The 14,682-nt window shown below is 35.7% G+C and overlaps 2 protein-coding genes across 4 annotated transcripts in view; both read left to right on the top strand.

Annotated features, from left to right (window-relative positions):
• The window catches only part of LOC117210104 (GTP-binding protein RAD), an 81,492-nt gene extending 73,069 nt beyond the window's left edge, over positions 1–8,423 (top strand). For all 3 annotated transcript variants that reach the window (XM_033452770.1, XM_033452769.1, XM_033452771.1), the window contains exons 6-7: positions 571–757; positions 1,978–8,423. In XM_033452770.1, the coding sequence (XP_033308661.1) occupies positions 571–757; positions 1,978–2,267 (477 nt within the window). In that variant the 3' untranslated portion in view covers positions 2,268–8,423. The remainder of the gene's footprint in view (positions 1–570; positions 758–1,977) is intronic.
• A 2,471-nt stretch (positions 8,424–10,894) lies between these two features.
• Positions 10,895–14,273, top strand: LOC117210105 (dynein light chain 1, axonemal-like). The gene is made up of 3 exons (XM_033452772.1): positions 10,895–11,255; positions 12,900–13,177; positions 14,018–14,273. Exons 1-3 carry the CDS (start codon positions 11,057–11,059, stop codon positions 14,159–14,161), a joined length of 621 nt encoding a protein of 206 aa, XP_033308663.1. The 5' UTR covers positions 10,895–11,056; the 3' UTR covers positions 14,162–14,273.
• Positions 14,274–14,682: the final 409 nt, after the last annotated feature.

Raw genomic sequence — 14,682 nt, 5'->3', positions numbered from 1 at the left:
CAAGGTTTACGATGTCCTGGAATAATGCCGATTTGTATGCTTGAATAGTGTGTTAAGTGGAAGGGAAAGGATCTTTGCGAATGGTTGAGAACGATGGTGTGGGAAAATTATTTATTAGCGGAGTTGCTACTATGCATCTACGAGAACATGGTTAGCAGAGAAACGCGGGTCTGTTTGCTTATTTCTCGTAGACTCGATAGCGTCATGTGGTAGATAAGCACGTACGGGCGAAAGCGTCGCAAGTTCAAAAATAAAATCATATAACAATTTCGCGATTACAGAAGTTTCTGACGAACGGACGACTTGCTTAGCAGATTAACGAATCTCGGTATCAGTGATATTAAATTAACGAGACTTACCAGTTTCTCAAGATCGGTGTCTGCCGTAGGAAAATGTAATATTGTACAGTATGATGAAAATTATATCAATCGTCGCATGGATCTTCCATCAGAGCGTAATTGATACAGTCCACTTGTACGTTGATCCATTTTGAATAATCTAATTTAAATACGTGTTGTATTAATATTATTATTCTTCTAAGTAGTACGTTCGTATTTTTGTTTCGTACAGACGGAATTGGAGAATATACATCCGGATGCCTTTGTCATCATGTATTCTGTGATCGATAAAGCGTCCTTTCAGAGAGCAGAAGAGTACCTAGAACGTCTCCACGACCAGGATTTCCTCCGAGGAAAGTCGGCTATACTAGTTGGGAATAAAGTGGATCTGGTCCGATCTAGAGTGGTTTCTTCACAAGGTTGGTATATACACGCGTATAAAGGTATCGATCGTTGGTGTAATATTTAAAACAACTTAAAAACAATATTTGGAACAGTTTTTGTCGAGAAAACGGTCTTTTAGCGGAGATATTTCAAAAATAGTTTGCGTATCGAAAGGCGCAAGGCGCGCGAGAAAATCGCGAAAATCGAACTATGAATTGTATTTATCGCAGTACGACAGGCGCGATTATTAAATGCTGTGATTCCCGATTTGTTTACACGATGGATATACAGATTTTATTATCGGAGTAACTGAAAAATCAATTACGAAGCTACGGAAACATTTACACATTGCTTTGACGTTTAATATTTGACGCTAATATACAATTAATCCGCGCTTTTCCACTACGTTTAAACATAATTAAATTTCCTTTCTTATAAATTGACATATCCAATATCCGAAAAATCCGATTCAAGAGAGAATGAAACCACTTTAAACTCCAATTTCAAATCTCAATCTTATACAACCCTTTTTCGTCCTGCATTCTCGACAAACCAAGTGAGGCGTATAAATAGAATAAAACGATAGTTCGATAAATATTACATTTTCTCTTTCGCAAATAGCACGTTCAAAATCCTAAAAATCCAACGTAAAGGAAGAAATAAAATCAATCTAAATACCAACTAGAAATCTGAGCTGTGTATCGACCCCCTTCTCTTTCTGAGCATCGAGCAAATCGCCCAAAAGATGTTTTACCTTTGATGATTGAAAGAATTAAAAATTCGAAAAGTCCAAGCTGAAAGAATCAATCCGAGTACCAAGTAAAAATTTCAATCCTGTATCAACATTTTTCTCTTCCTGCTTCCGGAATAGACCAACCATAACGTACTGCGCTCTTAATAATTGAAACAATTTGGGACTCCCAAAAATCTAACGAAAAAAAAAAAAAGAAAAAGGGAAGAACGAAAAATAACACGACGAAAAAGACCAAATAAAAGCAACGTAAATACCAAGCGAAATTTTCTATCCTACGTCTACTTTTTCTTTTCCTGCATGCCGAACAAATCAACCAGAAGATATTGTGCTCCTGATAATCAAAAGAAAAGTTCTTCTGATCCCCCTTTTCATATTCTTACCCAGGATAACACCATATACTGACCAACCGTGTTATTTTCCACCGTCCTACACGCGCCCTTGGCAACTCGATGTTTAAATATACGCTTCCCTTCTCTAATCCGACGCGTGCTGCCATTGCAGATGGCAAGTGCATGGCGTGCACCTATCGGGTGAAGTTCATCGAGGTCTCGGTCGGGATCAACCACAACGTGGACCACCTGCTGGTCGGGATTCTGAATCAGATACGACTGAAGAACGTGCAGGGGAACGCGGAGAACCGTACCGGAAACGGGGCTAGCGAGGGCAGCGGCCACTGGTATAAGTCTAGAGGCGTGGTACGAGCCAGCATGAAGGCCAGACAGATGCTAACCTGGCTGTTTGGTAAAGAGGACAGCAAGTTCAAGAATTGCGAGAATCTTCACGTGCTCTAATAGGCGAGCGGGTGAATTTTCTTTCCCCGGCCGTACCTGACGGTAGATTGTAAGGGCGGTGCTGTTCGGCGCGATTACGCCACCCCTGCATGATACGATACTTCTGGAAGATCATACTGTTCGGCCGAGCAATAGTGAAGTCTCTGAGAGAAGTCAAAGTCAGCATGACATAGAGGGATCTTCGTCTGTCGATTAGTTGATCGTTTTAAGAGTAACGAAGTTATTTACTCCGTGTTTCAAATTGGTAGATAAAAAGGCACGAACCGTTATAATTTTTTAATCGTTTCGCAGTATTTGGTTCGATGCGGAGTAATTATCATATACAGCGTAGTTTCTGTAATTTTTATAAAGGTATATAAATTACTACAATCTGTGAATCTTTTTGCTACTCGGTTTAACGCAGAGATTATCAAATAAGAGTATCTGTAAGATTCATCCGTCGATCAGTCATTTGTACGTGGTTTGTTTTAAAAACTGCTTACTTTGTATTTGAGATTTGCAATTTCGATAAACGGCAAACTACTAGGATCCGTGAGACTTTTTGTGGTACGCAGATTATACATATCTTAACCTGTTTAATTAACGCGGAATAATTATAAAACGAATAACATCTTCATCTGTAAAATATCTTCGCCCATCGATCGGTAAATTGTACGTTGTTTGTTTCGAAACTAACGAGACTGTTTATTTTACATTCGAAGCGAATAAATTATTGGAAATAATCTGTAAACTTTTTTTATAATATTCAGCGTATACACGTCTAATTAGTTTAATGTAGAATAATCACCAAATAAATAACGATATTTTAAGTGATATCGGTTACTGTTGTTGCTCCATCGCGACTTTATATTCTCCTTTATATCGAATTAATCAACCTAACTGCAAATAAAATTATCTCTGTAATTTCTTCTTATAACGAGTCATCGTCCTTGTACTTTTAAAAATTCTATGTGGGACCATAGAATAACCGATACCAGTGCTGCCTACCTGCTTAGTCATACACGTTAGAGATTTTACTTTTGCTCGGTTAAGCAGAACAAGCTAGAAACCTTGAACGGTGCTACGGAATTCTGACTGGAATTCGTGAGACTAGTAATCGGGTGAGATTGTATTTCGTTCGAGCGTGGTTCCGCTTGGAATGGCCAATTTGGTTTCTGAGCACTCCAGCTGATTTGGCTTCTGATTTTTGGAATCTTGGATATTCGAGGCACGGAATCCATCGAATTTCCCACCTTAGGTTTCTCCTTCTTTTACTCTTTTTTAACGTCTTTTCGAGAAACAGTCAAATTAAATAGAAGACGACAAATAGTTTATCGAATGTGAACTTGTTAAGAAATGCTACTCGAGTTGCAAAGAAGTCAACGAATATAATAATATAATAGCGAAATATAATTCCACGTATAATAGAATGACATATTACAATAAGCACTAATCCTAGGATACAAACGTTATTAAAGATATCCGAGTAACATAAACGTCTATAAAATGTACAATTCTCTCCAGATTTTTATTTCGATAGCATAATATTATATTTTACTTTTCATCGACACTTCGATATCTTATTTACTTAATAATTCAAGATTAAATATTTTATTTGTAACAGATGAAAGATCTCTCAATGGCAAAAGTCACGTGTGTTTGTGTTCTAGAATTAACGGCGACATGATAAATTATAAAGACCAGGAACCGCGATAAAATTATCTTTAAACGTGTCATTTTATTAACCTGAAAGAGAAACAATCGTGGGACGAAATTGGTCATTCCAACAGCCAGAGTAGAACCTGGAAAGATTGGGGTGCGATCAAAGTGCCAATTAATTAAAACGAACGTGACCACTGTTTCTTTTTCGAACGATTAATTTTAATTAATGTTAGCTCTTAAGAACTTCCGTCGAGGATCCGCTCGATACCTACCGTAATTTCGATAATGATAAGTTTGTTAAGTCGTTATCATCGTCTGTGTTGGTTCGTAGTCTATACATGAAAAATAAATTGTAAATGATTCTCACACACACACACACACATACACACACACGTACAGAGGGCTTGATTAATCCTTTGATCGTTTGGTTCTTTTATAAAATATATATTCGAATCTTTCAATATTTAACGCTAGAACTACCGCAGTGGTCAAAATGATTTTAATTCATAATTTTTCGCGATAATTTTATAGCGATATTTCATAAGAATGTATGTATTTTACAATTAATTTACGATGTATTTACGGTGCATTTTTGGAAATTTGAATAATTTCCTGTTTACTGTATCGTTTGCATTATGTATTTCTTCATATACATAATTTCACTTCAATTCCTTTGTTGCGAGTTTTATGCTTTAATCGTTGGTAACTCTAGCGTTTATAAATCTCGCTCCCGATACGATCAGAATAATTTATGATGCAGTGAAAATTATAATTTGCATTAATAATTGAAAAGTGAGAATCTGTATCGTTCGTGTTTGATTCTCGAGCTTTCTCGCGGTATATCAAAACTTTATTTCTATAAACGATTCCATTATCGAAGAGACTATCAGCAGAGAGCTGAGAGACAGAGAATTAAAACGAAGAAGAACCTAGTCGAAAGAAAGAACTCGACAGACCCAAAGGGTTAATCGAAAGGACGAATCTTGGTGAAACTCGGCGAACACTCCTGATAAAGAAGAAACGATAAAAAAGGGAAAACAAAGTAGTTCAAATCGATTTCAGGACGGGTACGAAGGAATTTAAAAAATCGGACCATGGCATGAATTAGCGGCCAATAATGTTACGTCGTTACTGTACAATAAGACCAATTTAATCTTTTTAATCCGAGTTGTATATACGATAAGTTTAACGATAAACAATTCTGTGTACCTACCTAACACAGAAAAAAAGAAAGATAGGGAACAAAAGAATGAACGAAAGAGAAAAATAGAAGAATGACGAACAGCAGCGAGATACGTGTGTTATATTATTATAAATATACATACATACATACTTATATGCATATATAAATATATATGTATATATTTATAAATTCCTAATGTACGATGAATATAAGTCCACGTTAGTTTTATGTAGATGTATCGTTAAATGATCGACGTGTTGCTGTATTGCGTGTTTTCCTTAAAAGGACGGGTACCATGCAGAATATTCATTTTTGGGACATTTTGAAAGCAAATACGAAAAATAAAGAAGACCATACGTAGGTACACGTATACATACACACATACACGCACACACATACGTATTTACACGTCTACACGGCCCACTGTCTATTTTCTGCGATCTCTATGCCTATGTATAACCGAATTATATATAAATATATATATATATATATATACTCGTGTATATGTATATACAGGGTGTTGGGGAAAGATGGTTCAAGAATATTCAATTGATTGTATGTGTCATTTTCTAAACAAAGTGTTTCAGAGTTGTAATAACAAACTGTTGTTCGTCTTTGATATATGTCACTTCTATTTATGTACGATTACTTATTATTATCTTTCATTTCATGTACGATATTTTTTTACAAAACGCCGGTTGTAATAAAGTGACGAAATATTTTTATTTACTTCTCTATAACTCTTCATTCTTTCATCCTTCATTCTGACGTTCTTCGGACAAAAAAGTCATTTCAATTTGATATTTCGATCTATTAGCTTTGCCTCTACGTTGGATTCATCAGCTATGTTAACTGTTATCAGAATTCTTGTTCGTAGAATTCTTTGTAAACTGTAAATTTGTATATTCTTGAACCGTTTTCCCGAAGTATCCTGTGCATATATTTAAAACGAAGCAGTGTTGTAACAAGTATAGTTCGCGCGGTATATCCGTCTCAGGGGCCAAGTTACTGGACTGTAGGATAAAGAAGTACAGAAAAAAAAGAAAAAAAAGAAGGAATAAGAACCATTACGATTAACAGCTTACGCTAGCTGAGCTAAAGGCATCCATTCGAAAGAAAAGCGCACGAAAACGTATAAAATCGAAAGGAGGATAAAAATCATAGAGAACGGTATTATATTTTCCAAAGTGCTGTTAAACGGCGTTGGCAAATGGGATATCGAATTGAAAAAGAATCTTGTTGCAAGTTTTGGTATTATGAAGTGTGCATAGAGATTATATGTCAGAAGAATTAGCGTTTCGAAGTAGTTCGATAAGACGATAAGATTTTGGTTCAGACTTAAAGCAGAAAGCGTTACCAAGTTTATGGAAGATCGACCGTTAAGCCAACGAAAGAAGGGAAACGGTTTGGGGAGCATGATACATAATTAAATTTAAAACGGATGAATAAATCTCGATTTTAGTAGAGGAAGTTGAGAAACTCCGTTATCAAAGCTGAATGATCAAAAATGGAAAATAAATTCTAATAGTGATTTAATAATTGCAAATTAAATGCAAGATCGCTCTGACAGATTTCTGGCCAATTTAGAACAATTCGAATTGTGCGATCAAAATAAAATTATTTTACTACAATGGCTGGAACTACTGAAAATCGAGGACAATATTAAATTGTGAATTCTATCGCAAAATAGGTAGCAATAGGATACAAATTTTTGCGGCTCGTTGAATCAAAACAATATGAAAGATAAATCAAATACGAATAATATGCAACTACGTATAACGTGAAACGAACTGTTAAATATAATTACGATAAGAGGGATGTTAAAATCGACAAAAATTGTGATTTAATAGGGGAGTCGAAGTAATTTCTTTGTTAAAAAATTCTTTCGTAGAGATACGTTTTTCGACTCACAGATCGCAAGACTATCTTCTTACAGCACTGTTAAAATCGAACCAAAAGCCAGAAGAGTGAAAGAATATAAAAGTAACAGGACGTAAGATTCAAAAGAAACGAACATCTTGTAACTTTAAGTAAGAATCGTTCCTTTGTTCGCTCAAACGAAGATGGCGAGTTAACGACACGTCGTCATCGACCATTCGATTTATCAATTGCGAAACCAGCCAAGGTATACATTATCGTTTGCCATCGGTTTGCGTCGTCGTTGCTGCTGTTGTTGAATTAATTAAAACAAGAGAAGATAAACCAGAAAGACGGAGTTCTATGGAATCGTGACTTGAACAAGAACCTTCGCGAAATAAAAGAGCGAGAGAGGTTAAAAAAAGAAAGGGGATTCTTATCAAGTGCCTTTGTGTATTTTTGTAATTTAAGCTAAACTCGATGTAAGTCTTTAATCCAGAAATACAACAGTGTAACCATCAAATGTATATCGATTCTGCAAGCGCATGCTCTTATTAGTTTTCGATAATTCGTTGTAACTTGTCGTGCTTATAAACGTTACCAATTTTTCTATTTATTCTTCCACGTTCTTTTCACCGTTCCTTTTCTTCAAATTAACGTTATATCGCGGTTTCTTTCCTTTTTTGTTTCTCCTTCTGCTCTTCGACGTTCTATCCGAAGTCGAGAGAAGACGTAACGAAGCTCGTATTTCTAAATCTCCTAAGGACCTTGTAACAACATCTGGAAGAGTGAGAACGATAATGAAAGAAAGTAGCGAAACGATAATTAAATAAGGGGAAAGACGAAATAAGACGAGAAAAATAACATTTTCTTTAGATTTTAAGCTTTCACGATGGTTGATGGACGTTATCCTTCTGGTTTTTCGGCATCAATCGCGTTGTGCCTTCGGATGCCGGCTTCCGCAACGTCCGCGAAATGTTCGCGCAGAAGCGTAGCGCGTAACACGACTGATCCCGAAAAGCCAAAAGCACGATAGTTTGTCGTCGAAAGGGGAAATAATTTCGAACCTAAAGGTGCATAATCGTTTCGAAGATATCGACTTCCGGTTTTCGACGATACACCCGCTCGATGTCTACCGATTAGCTGTTGCCAAGGTGAATTTATCGATGTTACTTCGAGTAAGCGAACAATGAAAAACGTTATCGTCGTTGTCTGTTCGTTGTATGAGTGGTGCGTGACGTGACAATACTGCCATCTCTCTTCGGCTGATAGGGATACGATTAGGTCGTCGCGACGCTTTTCGAGGAAAGGCAACGGAGATGAGAAACCAGGCGAATTCTTGGACTCGGCCACGCGTCTTTTCTGCGCTATATTTTAATGTAAGACTACCTGTCATCCAGATGGAAACGAATGGCTCTAATCCCGAGGGATTATTGTACTTCGGTGATAATAAAGAAGCGACACTTCAAATCCTCCATGTGTCTTTTCATTCATATCTTTTTCGTATTTTTAATATAGTCATCTCCGTCGTTGTCGTTTTCGTTGTATTCTTTAGTGTCAGTAACCTTTTATTCTGTTTCGATGGCAATAAAGAAGCGATGTGCAAAAGTTTCACACGTGTCTCTTCCTTCGAACTTCCCGATTTTTCCCAACCTCCACAAATTTTTCCTCGTATTCGTTGCTCCTTTCCGTTGCGCTTTCTATCGTTCGATCTTTTATTTTACTTCGATGACGATGGAGCGGCGGTATTCGAAATCCTCCGCGTCTCCTCTCATTCGCATTTCCCGCTATTTAAAATTTCTTCTCCTCAAAACTTTTCCTTCGATTGGCGTATCTATCGTTCTACCTCGACGATAACAAACATACAATATCCAGAATTGTTCGTGCAATTTGTCTTTTCTCTTCTTGTTCCTTGTTATTCCCTTGCATCTTTTAGTATCAAGAAGTACCAAGTTCGTGGTTTCTACTGGATATTTTATAGGCACGGAAACAAAGAGGTATCCAGGTCCGTAAATTTGTTTTTAGGTCGCAAACGGGATACCTCATCACCGGATAAAGGGTTACAAATTATGCATCTCCATAAACGAGAAGAAGGTCGTGTCCCGATAATCCTAGAAGTAACAATTTTTCGTTTATAAACTATCCATAGTTTATAACAATAGCTTTTATATATTTAGATTTTCATAGTTTTTAAATGCATTTGAACGACACGGTTCAAGTATGTACCACGGTAAGGTATAATACGTTTCAAGTCGAAAATCTTAAAAGAAATAAATTCTGACGATTACGTATCCTTCTTTATTCGATATTCCTTTAGCTATTTTTAATTTACCAAAAAATCAATTTCACAGTTTCTTCGTAGAAATTCTACATCTGTCTATATCTCTGTACGCTGGAAATTCATTCGAAACTTTCAACATATTTGTCGAAGGTCTACGAGTTCTAAACTCGTTATTATCTCCTGGAATCGATGCGATCTCGAGATCGATTTTAACGAGAGCCCTGAACTTTTCAGCTAACGAACGCACACGGTCCCAGTCGGATCCCGAGACCTGCACTTTTTCCACGTTAATATCGTCGTAAATCTTATTGGGACGCTTGGTTGATAAATAACGGCAGCCAGACGCATGCGTCCATGAGCATCGATTATTTTGATTGGTGCCAGATATTACCAGGCTCCAGTCGTGGCAGTTTGCCACGAGTCAAAACGAATGTCGAATTCTTGTAACCTCGAAAGCTCGGATAAACGATAACAAACGATATTCCGTCAAATTTGGAAGAAAAATGTTTCGCGCATCCTTCGAAATTGCGTGACCAAGTGATAACGTCGAACGCGATCGAGGAAAGATTTTACGTTTACCGTGGACAGAAGATTCGAATTGGAATTTTTGCCCACCATTGACATGCGTGAACAGAGTCGTTTGAAAATTTATCTGGCAATACGTGGAACCTTTTAATGGAAAAGTGTACCGATTGGTTGGCTACGGGAGATATTCCGGTGGAAAATTAATGGTATCGTCGAAAGTTTTTATTGTCAGGTAAATTATAAATAGCGGATAGGTGTATAAAATAAACGATGGAAAGGAAATAAAACGAAAGAGACACTGCTACCCTTTGTTCTTTAGCGCAGCTTTGATATTTGATTTTTAAAAGAATTTCGAAAAATGATATTGTAATAGCTTTTTCATCGTTTACTCGCCTATTTCAGCATCGATTACAGCGGCTACTTACCTAATTGGTATCTTCTTTTTTCAAACGATACTCTGTGTTATTCTCGAGCAAACTGTTTTGTCGCCTTTCTCATATTTTATATTTTAAGCGCAAGACTAACAAATTTCTTGAAACGTTTTACAATTTTTAATAAAAGTTTCAGTATGAGTTTCAAGAAGATCCTCTTATGTAGTAGGATTATTTAAAGAAAGTATAAAGTACGCGCATTTTACATTTATTAAAAAAGAAGATGTACGAGAGGCTACTAATAGAAGATCGTAATATGCGTGGCGACACTTGAAATTTCATTGAGGAAACGCAGGAAGCGGTTTATGAAACGCTTATGATACCTTGGTGACCAGCCGAGACATCTTAGACACAGGATCGAGGCACGCGACTTATTAAAGAATTTTTAGTATCTCGCGTGGTATTCGTTCGCGAGATAACTCACCTGAATATTTTCTCACAAAATATTCTTAACAGCGTTCACCTTCGTAGAAATAAACAGGTTGATTCAATTAAGAAGAAGATTGCGCAGGAAAAGAAACGGATAAAACGAGCACAATTGGTAACGTTAACGAGAAAAGGGAAAGATTAAAAATATCGTACCGAATGGTCGAAGTTAATTAAAAAATTAAATAAAAAAGCTAAAAGAAGTATTTTTAAGCCATTTCCGCCATTGTTACCCTTTGTCTTTTAATTAAACAAAAAGCTCGTTCTGTTGAACATGGTTCACCTTGCGTATACGTACATTTCTCGCTTTCATTTACTCACGTGATATTTGCTGAAACAGCCTTGTTCGATTCGTGCTCGTTTATTTCAACAGAGTTTTCTTTAAGGCAGAAACTAACGGCTTTTGCGAAAAATTGATCAAACTCGCCGATGAACGAAGGGAAGTATGACTACCATAAAACCAACCACCTGCAAAGAAGCTATTCGACTTTGGGAGGAAGAGAACAAGCAGGAAGCTTCCACCGCGAAGGAAGTAATTCTGAGCTTCCAATGGCCTCCTATAGAAAAAATGGACAACGCTTTAGCGGTTTTGATCAATTGCGAGAAGCTCTCGCTCTCGACGAACATGATCGAAAAGATTGCGGGTAGATATAATTTTTGATGGTAACTTTATACGACACGTTTAATATTATGTATATGACAAATTTAATTATTAACTATTTTATTCTCTCCTGTTACTAATTATCGCATCGTGACTTCCATGAATTTACGAGAAGTTCAAAAAAAAAATTTCTGTTTTTATTATTAAATTTGTACTTTACGATTTGTCCAGCTGGACATTCGGTAAATTTTTCTAGTTTAATTGTTAAATAACACGTGGAATACTCTCAACGGGATGCCATCTTCGAGTTGGACTATTTTATTTCTTTAGCGAGACCAGTGGGGTGTTTTCTTTTTAGCCTTCTTCCTATGAGAGTAGTTCAAAAAAGAAAAAAAGAAGAAAAATGCGCAGAATGTGTTTAATATACAAGTGTATATGAAATATGCAAAGTTTAACACCTGTTAAAACGTTTAGCAGATAAAACATATTTCTGCTTAGGTACTATCTTTTCCATTTGCTTTTATAAAAATATGAATTTACGTAAATATTTGCAGTCTTCTAATGATTATGCGTTACCTATAATAATATCACTATCTATTCATTCGATATTATTATTTCTTCAATTATTCGTTTATTTATAACAAATACAATTCTGATGTCGGTATCTATAAATTCAGGGAACACGGTGAAAGAATGTTATCAAATTTACCATGTTATATTTTATATTATTCGTTCGCAATACGAAGCATAAAAATTTCAAAACATCGATATTTTGTTATCTACGATACTCTTCGGTCAACAAATTTTCTACTAATATTTCATTTCTAATCAATTAATCGTCGCATTTAATTACACGTAAACGTTTTGCTTCAACGATTACGCTATGTCGTCGTCACTTTTATCTCGAGCGAATGGCAAACTCTTCCCTCGACTTGTGCTGCTGTTCTTTCTTTTTTTTTTTTTTTTTTTGAAATCACAATACATCGCTCGAGAAGCTTGACGCGACGGTGATATTAAGATGATATATCATGGAGGATCCGGAATCGGTAGATTCGCGTGGATCTGTCATGGTGATAAACGCGCGGAATTAACGAATAAAGTCGTTTAACCGGGCAAAATAATCTCGCGTAAATGGATCGTACCAGCTGCTGGATTTCCTTAATCGACGTTTAATTATAGCTCGTTTAATGCCATTCTATCTGACTCGATTATGAATGAATTATAGACAACGTGTACTATTGTGCAAAACATCGTTCTTGCCGCGCGTTCTCTGGGTTTTTCTATATCTCAGAATTCACGTTTTTTTCTAGATATTATCCATTTTTACCTCCTTTTTAAATTTATGAGAGATTTCTTGTTTTAATTAAATTCGATCCAAATATCTCTGTGCAAATTCATATTTGCATTAAAATATTATTATATTAGTGGAAGTGAATTTATATCTTTTAACAGAGAATGTTTTATCGCAATACTGATAAGAACAGGAACGAAGAATTAAGTCAGAGCGAGAAAAATATTAGAAAAAGATTAAACATTCGACTTTTATCACAGACTCGAATAATTCATGGTAAAAGGTTAGCACCAACTTTGGCAAATTATTCCTCGATTAATTTTCAGGGATTTGAAAATTACATAAATCGCGTAAGTAGAGGGAAAAAGAGTTTTGAAATTGTTGGAATTGACGTAGGAATCGGAACACTGAAGAACCTAAGGATCCTCTCGTTAGGACGTAACTTGATAAAAGGATTCGCTGGCTTAGAAGCATTAGGCGATACTCTGGAGGAACTTTGGATTTCGTACAATCTGATCGAGAAAATGAAGGGAATCAATGCGATGAGGAATCTGCGTGTTGTCTACATGTCGAATAATTTGGTTAGAGAGTGGACCGAATTTAACAAACTTCAAGAACTTACCAATCTTCAGGATCTCGTATTCGTCGGAAATCCATTGTACGAGAGCTTAGAGGTAGGTTTATCTTCGTCTTTAGTTTAATCTTGCTGCATTTGTAAAAATACCTCAGAATCTTGTTATCTTCTATTCGACGTTATTAAGAGAAAGAATGTTACGTTAAATGTTATGTTATGAATAAACGCAGTTGACAAAAAGATATTTTTCGTGATTCGTGATTCTGTAACCACAGTCTTCTTTGAACAATAATTTCATAAATGACGATGTTATTACTATCGAACTTGCAAATTATAAATTATAGATCGTAGATGTCTTTGTCGACAACCTTAAAATTTTATGTTAAACAGCACAATTACAGGAGTGCTTTGTAATTTGTCAAACTTAATTCTAAAATTTCATTTGTTCTATTAACAAAATTTGTTGTACGAGTCAAATGTTACGTTAAACGGGATAAATTATTACGAAAAACAACTCGTGGCTTTTAAAATTTCAGTAATAACGTTAGTTCGATTTTGTGCGAGCAAGCGATACGACAGCTCCTGACGTTACATAATTGTCAAAATTCAGGCTTCCAGATGTAAGACACGTCTTCTTGAAAGACATTTCCCGACGTTTCACACCAGCGTGTTCTTTGAATTTTGATGAAGGTAGTTGGCGAAACGTTGGGATATGTTTACCAAGTAAGAGATACGCGTCTTTTATCTGGAAGCCTGAGTTTCGATAAATGTAGAAATTTCATGCGTTTACGCTTTAAAATGTTATATTCAAATGTTTCGTATGAAATAATTTGTGGACTTCTCAAAACGTTGTATTCACCGAACGAAAGAAATACTTAAGTAAAGAAATGTTTGAACAATTTGATTGATCGCGATAATATTTCACAGAATGCATTTTTAGGTGGAGAACTGGAGATTGGAAGTCGCCAGACGTTTACCAACGTTGGAAAAATTAGACGGTGAATTAATTATACGGGCAGAAGAATGCGCGAATGTGTTGCAAAAGCTTGATAGTCCTGTGCAAACTCAGAAATCAGTCGAGTAAAATACCGTACAATGATGTCCTGATACGTTTGTAGATCTTTTTCGATTGTCCTTTTCATTTTTTACAGTTTGTGATTGATAATTTACTAAGACGTTTTATTTGTATAATCTTTTCTATATATATATATATTATTTTTAAGATTTGAGGAAGAAAATTTTGTAGAATTTTTACACGTATGTGTGGAAAAATGTAAAGCAGATATTTTTGTAAATTTAATGCTGATATTTATCGTTGTTAATTTCTTTCATTTGGATAAGATCTCGTACCTCAGGATTCTTTCAAGACAATTTCATTTTTAGACTTAAACATTACAGTGTCATCTTCTTCCACGTACTTTGAATTATTCGTTTCAAATACCGTATCTTCGTAATAAGAAACGCAAAGAAGGAAATATAGACTTCCTTCTTAGAAAATGAAAATAAAAGAAGGACATTATACGTGTAAAAAAGAAAAATTAATGATGAATGAAATAGCAGGGAGGCTGTGAACGTAAGACAGCAATATTTCCGTACATTTATATT

This window comes from Bombus bifarius, unplaced genomic scaffold, assembly GCF_011952205.1.
Source record: "Bombus bifarius isolate JDL3187 unplaced genomic scaffold, Bbif_JDL3187 scf7180000008199, whole genome shotgun sequence".
Lineage (NCBI taxonomy): Eukaryota > Metazoa > Arthropoda > Insecta > Hymenoptera > Apidae > Bombus > Bombus bifarius.
Note: the sequence above shows the minus strand (reverse complement) of the source record. Positions and strands in the feature narration are given on the sequence as shown.